The sequence below is a fragment of the Oncorhynchus kisutch genome, linkage group LG9 (assembly GCF_002021735.2).
Source record: "Oncorhynchus kisutch isolate 150728-3 linkage group LG9, Okis_V2, whole genome shotgun sequence".
Classification (NCBI taxonomy): Eukaryota; Metazoa; Chordata; class Actinopteri; order Salmoniformes; family Salmonidae; genus Oncorhynchus; species Oncorhynchus kisutch.
In genome coordinates this window covers 23,149,632-23,168,708 of record NC_034182.2, presented here as the reverse complement: position 1 = coordinate 23,168,708, position 19,077 = coordinate 23,149,632, and the positions used below count along the sequence as shown (strand labels likewise).

The window sequence follows — 19,077 nt, the reverse complement described above, 5'->3', positions numbered from 1 at the left end:
CCACTTGACCTTTCATGAAGACGTTAAGACGCGTCGCACACAGGAAAATACTTATTTGGTCTTTCTCATCTGGGTTTGACACAATATCTTTAACCATATTTGGGAGATAGTGTATATCATATGGTTATGTAGCAGACACCTCTTTAAGCAGGCTAATGAGAAAAATACATGGAATAGTTATTCTAGCATGTGGCTGAGAGGTTGTAGTAGGCTACTATACGCTTGGCTGACAAATCCTGGAATGGTATTGGAGAGTGCCTGCCAGTGTGGTGCGGAGGGGGCCTCACAGGCATTGTGTTACTGTGTGTGTGTGTGTATATGTGTGTGTACTAGTGATCGAGTCAGCATGCGGCTACTGCAGTTATTTAGGTCACAGTGAGTGTTTCCTAGCATCGTCCTGATCTCGTGAGCTTACATTCTGTTAGGCGAAACAGAATGTAAGCTCGCGAGATCAGGATGGTTCGTATGAGGGTAAGTTTACCCGGACTACCCGGACGTCAGGTGTCTGTCACACTGGGTCCTCTGTCAGCCCCTGGTGGACAAGTTTAGAACTACACCTTGTTAGTACATCAGTCAGCTCTATGGCTCTAGAGAGCCTTAGGACTTGGTCAGGGGGTATATCGGCAAGGCATGAGGCCAGCTCATGGTTTTTCATGCTAGGTTAGACTTCATAGAGCCATAGGCATGTTGACAGAATGTTAAAGGTGTAGATCACAAAAGTAAGGACTATAGCAATGTAGGGCCCAGTTTTTCCGCACCGTGTGTCTCGACTTGTTATTGGCGATCACTAACTAGGGACAGGAGTTTTCCTGGTCAGGTGACAGGTCACATGGCCAGGAAAAAAACAATAAACCCTGAAAATATTAACCATATTAATCTATGGAATGGATTTGAGTCGTTTATTTACAAAAACAGAAAAGAAGTTACATGAACAAATAACAGTCACACAGGATAGAATTGATGGGTCATACAAATGCTGCATATGGAGGAGGAGACCTGGCAGTGGTTCTACCGGACACCAGTCTTGGGGTCAATTTCATTTCAATTCAGGAATTACACTGAACATCTAATTCCAATTATCTTCAACGCTCAATAAGGAACATTGGGAAATTGAATTTGGTTTACGTTATGAATTGACTGGAATTGAAATGGAAATGACCCCAAACCTGCCAGACACTTATTTACATCATAATTTAAAGGAAAATAAAACAACCGTGATAATTGATGGTTTTGTGGTCGTGAAAGAGTGGTTCCTCATGGTTTAAAATCTGAGCCCTGTTAGTCTCGTTCTGCCTGTCCTCTCTTCCCTTACCATTTCCTCTCTGTGTGATTTTGTTGGTCTAAAACTTGAACTCTTTGTATTTCTTGGCACCACTTCGTGTGTCTTGGGGCTGGGCCTTCCTCTTCTTTTGCTGTGGGAGAGAGAGAAAGAGAAATGAGAGAAAGAGAAAAAAAATAAGTTGTCAATATCATCATACAACAGTGAAAACACTACTTTCCCCCCCTTCTACTAACCCCCTATCCCGGCACAACATGTTGACATGGGTCTCTCTCTCATTATCTCTACAGGGCTGATAGGAGGGAGAGAGGAAGGATGGAGATAGCTGTGCATGTGCACGCCCCTTTCAAATACTGATATTACAGGAGGATGGCCATATTCACAAGCATAGAGATAACATTTTTTAAAAGCAAGGCCTTGCAATATTAGTTATTTGAAAGTAAAAAAAATTTAAAACATTGGATTCCTGGAGCTAAAGTTGTAATAGGGATTTAGGTGTTGAAATCACTCATACCAGTAGAGTGATCTTGTGTGTTTGTTTTTGCTTCCTTTTGAACTGAAAACTGGTAATACAAACACTCTTAACCTCAGCAAGGCTCTAGTGGTCTAATACATTTCGAAAACCGAGAATAAGATTTCCAGTACGCTAGCCTGCAGTCGCTCCCACCTCTCACCTTCTGTTTGGCGGCGTGCTCGGCCACCATGTCGCTGAAGTCCTCCTTCTCCACCTGGGCCTCTTGGTTCCTGACATGCTCTTCGTACTTCTGGGTCATGGCCATTGGGTCCAGCTCCAACTCTTCTGGGGCCAGGGCTACCTCCACCCCCTGGGACTCCTGGCCTCCACCCTTACGACCAGCCATCGCCTGGAGAGGGATAAAGAGAGAGCGAGAAGGGGGTTCAAACAAAAGACAATCTGAAATGGCAGTGGCACCCTAATTCCCTAGTGTGTGTGTGTGGTACAACTGGGTCCAAATGGTTTGGAGACCTGGCCAAAAGTCGATCACTATAGATTGGGTGCTGATTCGGGCGCAGTCGTAGTGTGTGTGTGTGTGCGTATGATCCTGAGGATGGATGTAGATGTGTTGACTACGCAATGCATTAGTGTACAGTATGTATCAAAACTGGCATGAAAGCAGACGTGGTTCTTACCCCCGATACGTCGTAGATGTGTGTGGATGCCATCATGGCTGCCCCTCCAGAGCCCGTTCTCCTCTCTGGGAGCACCGTGAACAGCTGAGGAGTCTCATTCCTACACATAGTTCCGCAGAAATAAATCACCAGAAGATACAAACCCACACACTCACAGCCTTGGTAGCACAACACATACAATAGAGAATACACACACAGCTTAAGTATGGCCACACACTCACCCGTCCATGGCCTCCTCAATCTTCTTCTTCCTCAGCTCGATGAGCTCTGGAGTCTCCATACCAGCAGGCACTGACGAGAAGCCTCCTGGGGTGATCAGACCACTGGGGGAGAGGCATATACAAAACACACACAGGGCTGGAGTTGGAACACTGATCAAGGTACTCAAGTCAACCAAATGCAAATGTCATTCCGTGCGATCAAAGGCCAATTGATCCAACAGTATAAAGAGACTGGTTCATTTCAAGTCGATGTCAACTTGTGTTTCAAACGTCCAGTAAACAACATGTGAATGTCTACCTGTCTGCCGGTGTGAAGAAGCCGGTTTCGTCTGGTTTCTCCTCGTCGCTCTCATCTTCCTCCTCTTCCTCTGAAGACTCCTCATCAGAAGGCTCCAGCTCTCCCCACGGCGTACGATCTACCTCCTCCTCCTCAGCCTTAGCCTACACAGAGAGAGAGAGAGAGAGAGACACACATTAGGGCACCAGTCAATACACCAATAGATTAAAAGCAGACTGGTTGTACGACATAGGCATATGTGGTAGTGAGTGTAGGGAAGTTTGGTGTATTTTAAATATTAGGGGTATGAGGCACGATTGTAGGTTATCCATCAGTGTATGAGGAGGATCTAACCTGGAAGTCTCCTGCGTTAGTCCCGAACACATCACCGTACAGAGGCTTGCCTGTCTCATCTACAGGAGGCTTCCCCCAACCACCAGCGTGGTAACCAAACGAACAGCTCTGAGAGGAGGGAGAGAGCGAGAGCGGAAGAGGGGGAGTTAATCGTCTGTAAATGAGCTTCACGATACTGCAACATTTCAATACAGTGTTAATACTTTTGTAACAAGTCGGTAAATTGTTAAAGAGTGTGTCTGTTAAAGTCGGGCTTACCTCTGGGATGGGTGAGTTGAGTCCAGGGATCTTGAGGTTGGGATAGGAGGGAGGGGGGCCGTATCTCTGCATGGCGATCAGCCAGGGAGGGGGCACCTTGTGAGAGTTCTGCACAGAGAGGGGATGGTGAAGCAATTTTAGTGACAAGACCATTGTGTATCAGTGTCATTCTGCTCTCAAAAAGATGATCATCAACACAATTATTTTCGTCAAATCAAATAAAGCACAACTATAAAGCTGCCCAGCAACAATAAAGTTAGTGGCGAGATAACAATAACATGAAGTAGCGGTGGTGGTGATGAGGATGAAGATTAACTCACCGGTCCAACCGGCATGCCCAGAGCGATACGCAGTTCATCTGACAGATCGCCTGGTTTCTTCTCCTTCAGCCTCGTCTCAAACTCTTTACCCTGAAAGAGAGACAGATGTCAGTGTGAGAAACAGAAACCTACCAGAGCAGTTCACTGACAACCAGGATTTCATTCAAGAACAAGGAACTATTGAAGGAAACCCAAAATCAACCACATAGGAGAGCTGGGGCCATATGGACAAAAATCCATATCGCGATAAATTCCCTAAATGTATGTGATATTGATAAATAGAATGGTAAGTTTATAACATTCATGTGCTAGGGAAGTGAATTTGAAATAATTCACTATTCAAATAATTTCATGATATTTTGGGGGGATATCCAGATAGTCGAAAGAGATGGGTTAGCTGACAATGTCACACACAAAAAACGATGCGCATGCTTCAATGGTACAGAAGTCCGTGAGTTGTTATGATTCTGGATGGCCAGATGGCTACCAACAATGATAAGAAACTGTCATGCTGGGGAATCGTAAGTGACTCGTTTCAGCTAGGCCCTCATTGTAAATAAGAATTTGTTCATAACTGACTTACCTAGTTAAATAAAGGTTCAATAAATAAATAAAAGCTCATTTCATCTTGTTCTTGATACCATGTCTTGTTTTGAGGTGTTTTGACTGATTTCATGTCAATGCTAATATGGAATAAATGTGCTAGCTAGCTAACCAACAACTGTAATGATGTATTTGAGACAAGAAGTGCTCTTTGTGAAAATGTATTTATGTTTTCAATAAACATAGAATATAGTTTACATGTTGTCAACAATCTAAGCCAACCCTGTGTGTTTTTCCCCATAGTTGCGCACACATCGGATTTGTTGCTAAACAACGTCAAACTCATCAAATGTGTTTAAACTTGGGAATGCTACCTGCCCCAATGCATAGTGCCAACTGTAAAGTTTGGTGGAGGAGGAATAATGATCTGGGGTTGTTCTCATGGTTTGGGCTAGACCCCTAGTTCCAGTGAAGTGAAATCTTAACGTGACAGCATACACTGACATTCTAGACAAACACCTTTGGGATGAATTGGTACGCAGACTGCGAGCCAGGCCTAATCTCCCAACATCAGTGCCCGACCTCACTAATGCTCGTGGCCGAATGGAAGCAAGTCCCCGCAGCAATGTTCCAACATCTAGTAGAAAGCCACCCCAAAAGAGTGGAGGCTGTTATAGCAGCAAAGGAGGGACCAACTCCATATTAATGCCCATGATTTTGGAATGAGTTGTTCGACAAGCAGGTGCCCACATACTTTTGGTGTAGTATATCTACCTCGTAGTATAGGTCTCCATGGATGGAGAGTTTAGGCTTCATCTGCCACTTGAAGAAGGCGTCGTGGAGCTTCTGGTAGTCAATGTCGATCTTGCCCATCTTGGGACGAACCTTCTCCCTCATCTTGGTCTTCATGGTCTTGGCATCCTCCTGTGAACAGGGAACATAGTGTTGAAGAGTTTACACAGGATAAAACAGATGCATATTAGATTGTGTCCTACTACAATAGAAATACATTAGGGTTCCCCAACTGGAGGCCCGCGGGCCAAATTTGGCACGCAGGTGATTTTATTTGGCCCCTCGAGTTTATTTTACTTTTTGGGGAGACTATAAAAACACTAGCAAATCAGCTCCAATTGATTTTCATTTTGGAAATCTGTTCCAAAGTATAATAGAGAGATATACTGTATGTGATCAAAAGCGGCACATGCCCCATCAGATTTGTCATGTTGTTGTTTTTCTGTAATACTACTAGCCACATAGCAATTTTATAAAGTTGGTTTCAGACAGGTTCCCAATCTCCCAACCTCAATTAGCTACCAAGAAGCCAATTTCAGGCTGTCAATCAAGTTAAAGTAGCTAGCTTGTCTAATTATCTTAGCTGGCATGCCTGCTGGCAAGGTTGGTAGACTTTAGAAAAGCAACTAATTACTAAATGTACTGAATAAGACTCGCATTCCTTTCAATCTTTTACCCCGATTTTAGCAGAGATTAAAATAACCACCAATCAGGAGGATACAGACAGCTCAAGAGGTATGCCTAGATGTGCAGAAAAATATACTTATTTTTTTTACGTGATCATATACAAACACAAGCAAGGTTTGAAATTACTATGTTTTAGTCAAATTTTATATCTGTGCTTCTTGCAGTCAACAAATTTGTAATTATGTTCCGGCCCCCTGACCATCCGCTCAAGAAAAATCTAGTTGATGACCCCCGAAATACATGGTCCTTCCGTACTAAGTAATCACAGATAAAAGCAATGCCCCAACCACATTCTTACACCTATCTAGTCATGATGGATCCTTATTAACCTCAAAGAGGAAAGCATTCAAACATGAGTACATCCCAAAATGGACCCACTTGCCACCAGCTTGTGGCCCCCTGTACCCACTCAACCCCAACCAGTCACCCACCTTCTCCTGCAGAGCCTCTCTCATCTCCTGGATGCCCGTCCTCTTGATAAACTCTGGCAGCTCAAACGGGGGCTTCTCTATACCCCTCTTGCCCTGGAGGTACTTCCTCTTGAAGCACCAGTGTCGGGGGACGGGGACCGTGTTCCTGGTTGCCTTCAGGTGTACCAGCAGCTTGGGCTCCTGGGCCGTCACATCGTGCATCTCCACCACGTCAGGACGCGCCACCAACTGGAGAGGAGGATGTGAGCGAAAAGAGAGGTAATAAAGTTGGGAGGTCACATGCTGACTAGACTTGGGACTCGTATGCTCCATCGCTCGCATGTTAATTTTGTCCATCCACACCAGACACGATCAGGACACGCAGGTGGAAATATCAAAACTAACTCTGAACCAACTATATAAGTTTGGGGACAGATCGAAACGCATTAAACATTCATGGCCATTTAGCTAGCTTGCAGTTGTAGCTAATTTGTCTGGGGATATAAACATTGGGTTGCTATTTTACACAAGGTCCTCTACTCCAACAATCCACAGAGAAAAGGGTAAACCTAGTAAGATTCTAGTAATCTCTCATTCTTCAGTCTTCTTCTGACTTTATATGGCAGCTGGCAACCAACTTCTATTTGAATTTTTAAATTTGTACCTTTATTTAACTAGGCAAGTCAGTTAAGAACAAATTCTTATTTTCAATGACGGCTAGGAACAGTGGGTTAACTGACTTGTTCAGGAGCAGAAAGACAGATTTTTACCTTGTCAGCTCGAGGATTCGATCTTGCATCCTTTCGGTTACTAGTCCAACGCTCTAACCACTAGGCTACCTGCCGCCCCAACTTTAAGGTGCATTATAACCCCTGACTTGAGTGTGGACCTCATTTCAGCTTTCAATCACCCACGTGGGTATATGCTTCTAAAAACCAATAACAAGATGGGAGAGGCGGGACTATTTTAGCACCTGGCTACGCAGATTCTCGTTGACGTGTGCGAGCGGTTTGGTTGAAATGAATGAATAACATGTATGTGTAAAAAAAAAATGGTGTGGTCAGCATGTTAGATAATCCCGCAGGTGAAGAAGCCGGATGTGGAGGTCCTGGGCTGGCGTGGTTACGCATGGTCTGCGGTTGTGAGGCCGGTTGGACATACTGTCAAATGATCTAAAACGATGTTGGAGGCGGCTTTTGGAGGACATTCCTGCAGTCAGCATACCAATTGCATGCTCCCTCGAATCTTGTAATATCTGTGGCATTGTGTTGTGTGACAAAACTGCACATTTCAGAGTGCATCTTTGTAATGATCATGCTGTTTTAATCAGCTTCTTGATATGCCACACCTGTCAGGACAGGTACATTAGAGTAATGTAATGATGGACTGTCGTTTCTCTTTGCTTATTTGAACTGTTCTTGCCATAATATGGACTTGGTATTTTACCAAATAGGGCTATCTTCTGTATACCAACCCTACCTTGTCACAAAACAACTGATTGGCACAAATGCACTAAGAAGGAAGGAAAGAAAATCCACAAATTAACTTTTAACAAGGCACACCTGCGAATTAAAATGCATTCCAGGTGACTACCTCATGAAGCTGGTTGAGAGAATGCCAAGAGTGTGCAAAGCTGTAATCAAGGCAAAGGGTGTCTACTTTGAAGAATCTCAAATATAAAATATATTTTGATTAGTTTAACACTTTTTTTGTTACTACATGATTCCATATGTGTTATTTCATAGTTTTTGATATCTTCACTATTATTCTACACTGTAGAAAAATAAAAATAAAGAAAAACCCTTGAATGAGGAGGTGTGTCCAAACTTTGGACTGGTACGGTGTGTGTGTATATATAGTCAGCACTTATAACATTCATGAAACACAGCATTAATGACACCAGCTAGATCTTATAACCACTATGTTATAAGAAAGTGGTTTACCTGTTTGAGTTCAGCCACAGTCAGTCTGTTCATCCTTCTCAGCTTCTTCTTAGACAGCTTGGGAACATCTGTTCTGATCTCCTGTAGACACAGAGAGAGATGGAGAGAGATCAATAGATGGAGAAAGAGGAGCAAGGAGGACTTCCATGGTCAACAGTTCCAAAGAAGGAGTAATTGACAACATGAACAGGAAGACACTAATCCCCCATGTCCCAATCCTCTAACTTTCTCCCTGAAAGTGCACTACTTAGGGCAGTAGGCTAGATAATTGAGACACTGAACAGTCCTGCTTGAGATTTTGTCTTCTTCATCCAAGCCAAGGAATGAAGAAACCATAGGATAGATGAATACTAACGTCATCACTGTCATCGCTGTCTTTTGTCTCCTCCTCGAACCCCTTCTTCTTCAACATGGTAGGAGCCTCCTTTTTCTCTGGCTCCTTCTCTTTCTCTTTCTTCACATCGTCAGTCAGCTGAGGGATGAAAAAAAAAAAAAACAGCGAGAGGGACGGAGACAAAGCCGGTTAAGTGAAGCAATTTACTGAACACTCAAAACAGAAAACCAATATCCAAATTGAACAACAGTATATTGTATTTCATAAGTGGTCATCAAAATGGTAAATAATAAGGTCAAGAAGATTGCGGACAAATGTGTAGGATGTTTTGACTGATCATTTGTTAATTCGTTATGAATAAACAAATGATCAAAACGGAGCAGGCTCTCACCTTGAAGGCCTCAAAGATCCTCTTGAAGAAGATGAAGTTAGGATCGTAGATCTCCGGTTCCTCAGTGACGTACTCGATCTCCACCTCATGCTCTTTCTCCTTCCCTCCATCCTCCTCCTTCTTCTCCACCGCCTGCTCCCTCTTCTCCTGCACACGCCTTTTCTTGTTCTTCTTCTTGCGGTTCCTGCGCTTGCGGTTTTTCTGAGAAGGGAAGAGAGAAAATGTCAGGAAATAGCACCATTTCTTAATCCGCACACCAACTCAGTGGCCTTGTGGTTAGTGTCCGCCGTAAAATTCTAAGGTTGTGAGTTAAATTCCCTGCTGAGTCGCATCATTCTGAATTCGCATTGGAGAAGCGCCAAGGTTCTTCCCCTCTGTTGCCTTTTGAAAAGGAGGCAAGGAGAGGACGGGAGGAATCAAGAAAATACAATTGAGATTCACCCACAGACAGCAGGAGAGAAGTTGTGAATGAGAACAATACTCACATCTTTCTTGGAGAGAGAACTGTCATCCTCTTCCGTCTCAGACAAGACGGGGGCGGAGGAGTTGTTCATCTCCATCTCCTGGCTCTCCTCCTCCTCTTCTTCTTCTTCTGGAAAAGGATAGAAAACACAGAACATTCACTGACCAGTTCAAGTTCCTACAAGGCTCTGAACCCAGATAACAAGAACTAGGACTGCAGTACTTAGAAAAAAAAAGATACCATCAGGGTTAGAGGTTTGGTTGATGTTAACTTACTGAAAGATATGAAGAAACATTCAATAAATATATGTTATAAATAGAGTTAGCTTACTTTATTTGTTTAAGTTATGATTTTGTCATTTGTTAAGGATTTATGCATAATCCCACTCCCTGTTCTGACCTGTGGGAGCGGTGCTTAGCTGCTCCTGTCTGATCTCCTTTAGTTGGAGAATCTTCTCCAGGGCCTGAGGGATCTTAGGGCCAATGCCCACCTCTTCTCCCTGCCACACCTGTTAAACACACACACACTAGATTTTCTTAGGTCAGGTGTCTCCTGATACTAAACATATCGCATATACATTTCTTCTAAATCTTACACCGAGCAGACTTCTATAGCAGCTGAATTCTTACCTGAGATAACTCACTAAATGAAAACAAGCATCCAGTTCAATTTACATGGGTATTTGTCCCTTGTGTTTAAAAGCACAAAGTAGACCACGACAAACCATATTTACAAGGACAATGTCTATTAGCTTGACGTTGGGTCGTACCTCTCTGGCGTCCTCTCCTGGCGGTGGGGGAACTCTCTGTCTCTGGGTATGCATCATGGACATACCAGGAGGGGGTGGGTTCATTCCACCAGTATTTATACCAGGAGGGGGTGGGTTCATACCTACAACACAACAAGACCCACATTTTGATTTGCACCAACCACGTCGATGTACCGCCGTCGTGTAAGCACGAAACAAAGAAAATGGACAGAAACAGGGAGGGACTATCTGGAAATGTCCAATAAGAAATGCTTGTTATCATTTTCTGTAGAGAACGACCGATATGGGTTTTGAAGGGCCGATATGGAGAAAAATAAAAAAATGGCCAATATTTTATGGCGATAATACCTTGAAAATGTGAACATTTTAATAATTTGAACATTTCAATAATTTAATTAACATTTGAATAAATATTCCCATAGAAAGCCATATATGGCTTCAACAAATCGTTTATACAACCATACAATCAATTTGACTATGTTCTTAACATTATAACTACTTAACATAATGGTACATTTCTTGATAAACTGGGTGAAGCAAGATTGCATAGGCCTAGTCACAATACAGGTGAATTCATATTTAAGAGGACTGTCTTCATGGATTGATTTATTGACTCTTTTGGGCCTTTTTCAGTAGTCTATGGGGCAACAGAAGACAATCTGTTGCCCTTTCATTTGAGACCACGTTAGGCCTACTGATAAACACGTTTTTTTTTTATAGAAGTAGCCCTTTGTCTTAAAAAAAATATATTTTCAAAAATATGTGTTGTCTCTTTAAGAGACATGACACCACTCCTGTGTCCTGTAACCAAAGTATGTGAGCAGAGCCTAGAGAGGAGCTTGCCGAATTTGACTGAAGCGCAGAGCCAGTTTCCCAAATGATGGCGCAGCGGCTGTCTCGGCCACTCCAATTTCGCTACAGTTCCACTTATTTCACGAGATCAGGACATGCATTTGTAGTCTACTTGTGTGCTGCTATAGCCCCTTTTGCATTAGCTACGGTCATGGAGTTCGCTAAATATGTTCATAAAGAAACTGAAAAAAACACAGGTGCAAAATCAAGGAGACTCACAACGATGAGGACCAAGAGCAAGAGCGGGAGTGCGGTGATGTAATGTCCACTAAAGAATCACTGTGGAATCTGAAAAGACACGTACCCCGAAAGCATGATGATGTATTACATGCGCATGCTAACAGAAAGGAACGAGATGGGTAGCTAGCTAAGTGTGCCATTGTATTCAAGTATTCATAAACAAAAAATCTGATCTCTTAAAAGTTTCCTTCAGGTTCGTTCTATTATCTATACAATAGGCTATCCTTGATTTTGGCTCAATAAGCCTGACATATTACCTCTTTCAAGAGGCTTTCTGTTTTGATAGGGTTATTTTTCCCCCCCAAAAAAGAAAACTTTACGCCTACATAAAGAAAAACTCCTCATCCCCGCCCAGCCTGGCAAGAGAGGGCCGAATGGTGTTCAGCATCCCGTGGCTCTGCAATCGCAGAGAGGGTATTCTCCGCTACTGGCCTACTCTGCAGGCACCGCCACATGAGCCTGAAGCCAGACTCTGGCCAAACTTGTGTTTCTAAAAGTGAATTCAAAAGGCACTGTCATGGAGTTCACTACATTTTTTCATAAATAAACTGAAAAAGCACACAGGTGCAAAATCAAAGTTAATTACTAAGATGAGGAGCCTAATAAGGCATTTTTTCATTTCATTTTTATTTAGTTTTAAGTCGCGGCCTACATGCGCAATTTATAGACTATGGTGATTTAATACAATTAAATGTTTAAATGCTGAACGCGTAAAGATGTGGAGCGCTAGAGCGGCAAGCAGCGCTCCGTGAGCGATGAACAGGATTTCCGGTGCTCAACTCCGCTCACATACTCTGCATGTAGTCAGGCAGTTCAGGTCGGCTCAGCAAGAGAAAGACAAGTCATTTAGCTAACTCAGTGAATTAACAACATTTCTGGTAGTGCAGAACAATTAGTGCCTTTTGAGGTCGGTTCAGTTTCGGTTGAATTACTAAAAATAATCTCGGATTAGATTATTTTTAGTTGAATGTGGTAATCATTTATAAAATGTACTTTAATAAAATATTTCAGTCGTGTATATTACATTTGTTTTATTGATTCATATTATTTCATTCCAAGTCATCATCAGCTGTTGCCTATGCGGTCTGACAAAATTACTATTTTGTAGTTCTTCAAAGTAAATAAGGCACACTTTTATGACTGCTGAATACCCACTATCAATAACTTTGATCATGTATTTTCAGTTAGAGATACCTCACAAAGCAACAGCTGCTCTCTATATCCCTTCACGAGCATAAACAGACCGGTCAAGCACACTGAACAAAAATAGAAACAATATTTAAAGTGTTGGTCCCATGTTTCAAGTTAACAGAAATTTGACATCCCTGTCAGCAAGCATTTCTTCTTTGGCAAGATAATTCATCCACCTGACAGGTGTGGTATATCAAGAAGATGACTAAACAGCATGATAACCTTGTGCTGGGGACATTAAATGCCACTCTAAAATGTGCAGTTTTGTTACACAAACACAATGCCACAGTTGTCGCAAGTTGAGGTAGAGTACAATTCGCATGCTGACTGCAGGAATGTCCACCAGAGCTGTTGCCAGAGAATTGAATGTTAATTTCTCTACCATATGCCGCCACCAACGTTGTTTTAGAGAATTCCGCAATACGTGCAACTGGCCTCACAACCGCAGACCACTTGTATGGCATCATGTGGGCCAGCGGTCTTCTGATGTGAATGTTGTAAACAGAGTGCCCTATGGTGGTGGTGGGGTTATGGTATGGGCAGGCATAAACTATGGACAACGAACACAATTGCATTTTATTGATGGCAATATGATTGCACAAAAATATCGCGACGAGATCCCGAGGCCCACTGTGATGCATATCTGTATTTCCAGTCAGGTGAAATCCATAGAATAGGGCCTGATTTATTTATTTCAATTGACTGATTTCCTCATGTGAACTGTAACTGTAAATTCACTGAAATTGTTGAATGATGCATTTATATTTTTGTTCAGTAGAGATGTGCAATGGATTATGATCATTGTAGTTAATTACCACGTTTTATGCGCTAGACTATGTAGAACATTGGCCTATTGGAAACTACAACTCTCAACTACATCACACAGTTCAGGCTGGATGCGATTCATCTCTAGAGAAACTGTGCAATGTGTGCATTGAGCTCACAGAAGAAAAAAAACGAACTAAATGGAATTGAAATAATTGAACCGACGACGCACTTCGTTTTTTAAAACTGAAATAACTTACATTTTGGTTAATCGCTCAGCACAAAACACAGCTTTAAAGTTAGCATACCTTGCGTTAGGGTTTGCATATTAGCAATCACAAATAAAGTTAGTGTAGTGAATTGACGTTACCTAGCATCCCATTCTCATCGACGGGGCTGTAGTGGAGCAGGTTAAGAGCTTCAAGTTCCTTGGTGTCCACATCACCATCAAACTAACATGGTCCAAGCACACCATGACAGTCGTGAAGCGGGCACGACAAAACCTATTCCCCCTCAGGAGACTGAAAAGATTTGGCATGGGTCCTCAGATCCTCAAGAGGGTTCTACAGCTGCACCATCGAGGGGAGCATCATGGTTGCATCACTGCCTGGTATGGCAACTGCTGTATATATTGTTATTTTTCAATGCTGCTCTTTAATTACTTGTTACTTTTGTCTCTTAGCCATATTTTTTGGTTGAAACTGCACTGTTGGTTAGGGGCTTGTAAGTAAGCATTTCACTAAGGTTGTTGTATTCGGCACGTGACTAATAAAATTTGATTTGATTAGCTAGCAAAAGTGATCTCTATGCTGAATGTTGTTTACCTAGCTAGCTACTGCTATGTTGCGTTCAGGGGTTTCGTCAATATTTTCCGCCGGACAGTGTGACCGGAAAGATTGCAATTGACCTGAACACTAACGCATTATGGTGTCCACCCACGGTGAACAAAATCACATTTAGAGGATTGTAATTCATCTTAACAGAATAGAAATGTGCCTGTAAAGGTAGTAAAACAAAGTAGAACGATGTTCTTATAACAACATGACAGATTTTATTGAAAAGCAAAACATTGCCCTTGCGTCTTCCTCCCTGCTATAAATCATAAATTAATATATATATATTTTAAAAAACATTACGCCTAGAAGAACAAGCTGCCTACACAGCAATAAAACTTCAAAATATAATGTGTATAATATAACGTGCGAACGACCTGTCCTATACACTATTTGTATGAATATTTTTTATTAATAAATAACAAAACACAGCTGTTTTAAAATACAATCTAGGCCTGAACATTTTAATTAGGCCTAATAAATAACACAACATGGCAGTCTATGAACACCAGGGCTAGCCCGCCCCACTCCCGATGCTAAAGAGGCCACTCTAGGAGGCCATGAAATTAAGAAATTAACAACCTGATATTGGACAATCAAATTCGATATATGTAAATAAACAACATTAAGGAAAGGCTGGCCCATGGAGAGAAAGCTTATTTTACAATGGTCCTGTAAAACAAGGCCCACGCCATGCATTTATGAAAGCACTGGTTACCATAACCAAAATGATCTATTTTTACACTTCTACTGGATGTTAATAAATGTTATGTTAGAATTTGAACTATCGTGGGGGTCGTGACTCGCCATGTGTGATATACGTGGCTCATTGATAAACAACTATTATATGCCGTCGGCTGACTAATGATTGCAACTCTCCGATGTGAATAGTTGGCAACGATGTTTCGTTTCCAAGAGCTACTGAATAAGCTCAAATGAAATGCACCAATTTCATATGATAAGCCTACACATAATTACCCTCCTCTCTCAGTCCATTCCAAATCTGTATACTATACATGACACAAGGGCGGGATATGTTGATCTTGCATAGGGCAGCAGCAGAACTGTTAGGACTGGGCCTGACGAACGCAATTTGCCTCTAATTTATTTGCGTTTGATTGAGGTGGCCCGTGACCTGCTCAAAGTGAGCCGCTGCTGTTGGGAAGTCAAAACTGTTACAACTCCTTGGAGCAGCGTGTGATGTGCATTAGCCTTGTTACTTTCTCCTCGAAAAAAGTGAAATCTTGAGGCATTCTTTACTGTTTTGGAGAAAGAATCCCCTCGGTGGGCACACTGAACACAGAGATAATCAACACAACCGTCGCCAATTTTGCCCTCAATGAATAAAAAGCATTATATCGCATTCCCCCAAAAATATTCTACCGGAAACCCCTGGTTGCTTTGTAAGGGCTGCAGCCTGTATGGACATTGTCTTGCCTAACAGTTAATCAATTATCACCTTAGAAATGTCTACATTCTGTGTGGCATTATTAAAGTGTGCAAAATGTATATGCAGCATGAAAGGTCTAGAGTGGGTAGCTAGCAAGCAGCCCAGAGGTTCCTCGAGGACAGGCTAACTAGTTAGCAGTGGCGCCGGATTACAGGAGTTTCACACAAGAGGCAAGTGCGTTAACATGCTATAAAGGGGAATATCGGCTTAGCCGATCGGCCGGTAACTAAGGGTTAATATCGGCCCGACCAATTACGAGTCGTTCTCTAGCGGTGTGCACTACTGACCTCTCATCATGGGGGGCATCATGCCAGGGGGTCGTGGCCCCGGGTCAGACATCCTGGGCCCTGGTCCTCCATGTTGCATCTTAGCGAGCTCTTGCTGCCTCTCATGCTCCATCATCACTGCCGCCTGACAGAGGGAGGAGAGATGAGGAGGAGGGAAGGAAGAGAGCAGGGAAGGAAGAGAGTAGGGAAAGGAGAGAGAGAAGGGAGGGGAGAGATGGATGAAGAGAAGAGAGGTAGAGAAGAGCGAGAATTAGAAGACGTGATATATTTCAAGGAAGGGACGGTACCATTACAATGTGATTGGTTGTGACACAAAACTACTGATCAATAACAACAAAATAATTTAGATGGGAGAAAGACATGAACAGCCTCCAGCCCTCACCCTCTTCTGCTGCTCCAGAAGCTCCTGCTCCTTCATGTGCTCTTCCATAGCACGGGAATCCCCCTGAACACACACACACACAAAAGGTAAACTTTTGAAACTATTCATCACCAACTGAACAATACCAGAACCCCTCTACAGCCACTGCTTCCATCCCATGCAAGAGAAGACAGACTACTTTACAACTAGGGCCTAGAGTATTTCCTAGTCAGGTAAAACTCAGGGGCCTAGATAAAACCCTCTCCGGTGGTTTGGTCTTACCTGCTGCTTGGCCCTCTCCTCATGCTGCATCATCATGGCAGCCCTCTGCTGCACCATCTTCAGCTGGTCCTCCTGGGAGAGGCCAGGGGGCATGCCTGGAGGCTCCATGCCCATATGCATCCCTGGTGGAGGGGGTCCACCCGCCATCATGCTCATCGCCTGGAGCATACCCATACCAGGTGGCATGGGCGGCATGGGCATTGGGGGCATGGGGGGGATGCCTGGCATCTGGGGGACAAAGATAGAGGAGGAGGGAAGGGTGGTTGTTGGTAAGGTTGTTTTTGATTTGGGTAAGTAGTTATTCCGGCACCATGTACCCTAACCAGGAAAACTCCCCTTATTTTTTACTGGTCAGATCATATGGTAAAGGTAAAACTCCAGGTCCTGTTCATGACAGATTGATCACATGCTGCAGAGTGTATGGCTAAACAATCACAGTAAATGTAAGAATGAGAGGAATTAGATCGGACTGTCTAATAACCTTATAGGGTCGGTTGGTGCTGACCTGCGTGGTCATAGGTTTGTCATCACCCCCTTGGTTGGGCTTGCTGAGCATCATGCCAGTCTGAGTGGAAAAACACAGATGCACACAAAGATAAATGGATCGATAAACGCATAAGATGCAATACACTCTTCCACTCTCCTCCTCACTAGCACACACTGACCTGCATCATGTATCCCTTGAGCCTGTCCAGCATCTCCTCTCTGGGGCCTAAGGAAGGAGGAAAAGACAACTGTAAACAAACAATGAACAATACAGCTGGGACAACAATGATTTCATTACAAATGGATGAAATTAAAGGTTAATTTATATTGCTGTGTAGTTAAATCAGCCACTTCGAGGAAAGCATCTGCGCATGCGTGACTTGCTAATAGATCATTTATCCTTGATCTGAAAATGTGGTCTGAAGGTTTGGGGGTGCAGCAATTTGTTTTCTTGGAGGGGGGAGGTTTTCTCCCGTGCTGCAGATGGCTATATAGGTCCTATAATACAGGACTATTAAAGGCCCAGTGCAATAAGAATACATTTCTACCCGTTTGATATTTTTTTGTATTCATTTTTTTCAGGGGCTGCTGTACCTCATCAGCCCTACTTCCCGCGGCTGTGGTTGGAGGCGCCGAATTGATGATACGGAGCCTCAGGAGGCCAACTTGAGTTTGGTACCGCGTCAATGCGGCGGGCTCAATACAGTAGGTTTTGTATAAACACAAACTTTGACAACTTCCTTCACAGCAGCTCTGCTGCATGGTCAATCCGATATTTGCATTGGCCATGCAGCATTTACAGTGATACAGCCTCTGTAGAAGTCAGGGAATTCATACTTCTTGCACTTCGCTGAGCGGCGCAGAGCTAGTGTGAAGAAAGTTGTCGAGGAAGTGAGTTTGTGTTTATACAGGACCTCCCGCCCTCACCTACCCTCAACCAATCATGTCAATGCCGGACCTATATTGAGCCCTCCACATTGTTACAAATGTTGAGGGGGCATGGCAATGCAATACTGAGCTCATTTTTGGGCTCTGCATACCTCTGGGCCATCGCTATTGCGTCACATTATCCTTACGGCGCCTCCGACCATTTTTTCGAATCAAGCATAAATTGGCTTTAAATGTGCCTTTTATCAATCAAACACCCAACCAAAACAGCAGGTTAAGATTAGCTGTTAGCTATCAACCATGATGACTCACTAACGTTAAGCAAAATACTATGCGTAGAGGTGTTGAACATGAACTTGTAGCTAATATGTATTGTTTGTGTAGATAGCGAGCGAGTAATGATACCGTTAGTTTGCACTCTCCATTACTTTCATGAGGGCCTGCTAGCTAACTTTGCCGCGGAAGTACATATGTATGGATAGCATGTTAGCGGCTAGCTACTGCTACACACAATTCATTCAATTCAAAGCTTGCTTCTAATCATACCCATGTTAGGAGCGCCTAGCTCGCCTAGCTTGGCTTGAAGCTCCGGATTGCTCCATGTATTCAGGGCCGCTACAGAGCTCCCCAAGTCAGAAGGCATGGGTTCAGTCCCCGGCGGTCCGTCGGAAGCCATGTTGAAATTCAACAGAGCAATGGGACTCTACAGAAACAACAGAAACGAAAACCTGACAAATCTTGCAAACCGGAAAAAGCAGTTGGAGATTTCTGGGTAATGTAGTTTGTGGTAGGAGGAATAATATTATTAATTGGTTTCCAAATTACAACCACTAGGTCGCAGTATTTAATTAAGAAAAACACGATCCTGATTCATTGCCAAAATGACGTGCCAATGTGAAGTAAGAGGCAATGTATGCTTGATCTGAGAAATGTGGTTAGAGGCGCTGTATGGATGGTGTGACTTAATTGTGAAGCCTCCAGAGGCCAAATTGAGCTCCATACAGGGCGCTGTATGGTTAATCTGTCACCTGCATGGGCCTTGCAGCATTTCCCTTACGAAAAAAGATTTCAGTCAGTGGAGTATAACTGCAATTACTGCATCCAAAATACCAGTTTCAAAACAGCAATCTTTTTTTTGTAAGTGTTATGGTGATACTGCCTCTGCAGATGTCAAGGCATTCCTACTTCTTGTGCTTCGCTGAGCAGCGCAGAGCTGTTGTGAAGCAAGTTGCTAAAGAAGTCAGTTTGTGTT

At 43.1% G+C, this 19,077-nt stretch overlaps 1 protein-coding gene across 2 annotated transcripts; it reads right to left on the bottom strand.

Moving 5' to 3' along the window:
* Positions 1 to 885: 885 nt before the first annotated feature.
* LOC109896908 (splicing factor 3B subunit 2) lies at positions 886 to 18,574 on the bottom strand. Of its 2 annotated transcripts, none has more exons than XM_020491357.2 (22): positions 18,372 to 18,574; positions 17,117 to 17,163; positions 16,933 to 17,016; positions 16,452 to 16,679; positions 16,191 to 16,253; positions 15,809 to 15,932; positions 10,191 to 10,312; positions 9,821 to 9,929; positions 9,444 to 9,550; positions 8,959 to 9,159; positions 8,589 to 8,705; positions 8,234 to 8,314; positions 6,312 to 6,539; positions 5,176 to 5,325; positions 3,859 to 3,948; positions 3,539 to 3,646; positions 3,281 to 3,388; positions 2,948 to 3,090; positions 2,650 to 2,751; positions 2,429 to 2,528; positions 1,954 to 2,142; positions 886 to 1,412 (listed from the first exon to the last, which is right to left on the bottom strand). In XM_020491357.2, exons 1-22 carry the CDS (start codon positions 18,499 to 18,501, stop codon positions 1,341 to 1,343), a joined length of 2,703 nt encoding a protein of 900 aa, XP_020346946.1. In that variant the 5' UTR covers positions 18,502 to 18,574; the 3' UTR covers positions 886 to 1,340. The 2 variants fall into 2 exon arrangements, with proteins under 2 accessions (XP_020346946.1, XP_020346947.1); XM_020491358.2 differs by having other exon boundaries at positions 16,957 to 17,016; positions 18,372 to 18,538.
* Between the last annotated feature and the right edge of the window lie 503 nt (positions 18,575 to 19,077).

What these genes read in the sequence shown, in the direction of transcription:
- LOC109896908 (XM_020491357.2), bottom strand. Translation starts at nt 18,501, where the DNA reads ATGGCTTCCGACGGACCGCCGGGGACTGAACCCATGCCTTCTGACTTG. An exon ending in TTCTGGAGCAGCAGAAGAGG is followed by an intron (nt 15,933 to 16,190) that starts GTGAGGGCTGGA and finishes TCCCTCTGTCAG; the next exon opens with GCGGCAGTGATGATGGAGCA. An exon ending in TGGGCATGCCGGTTGGACCG is followed by an intron (nt 3,647 to 3,858) that starts GTGAGTTAATCT and finishes CTCTCTGTGCAG; the next exon opens with AACTCTCACAAGGTGCCCCC.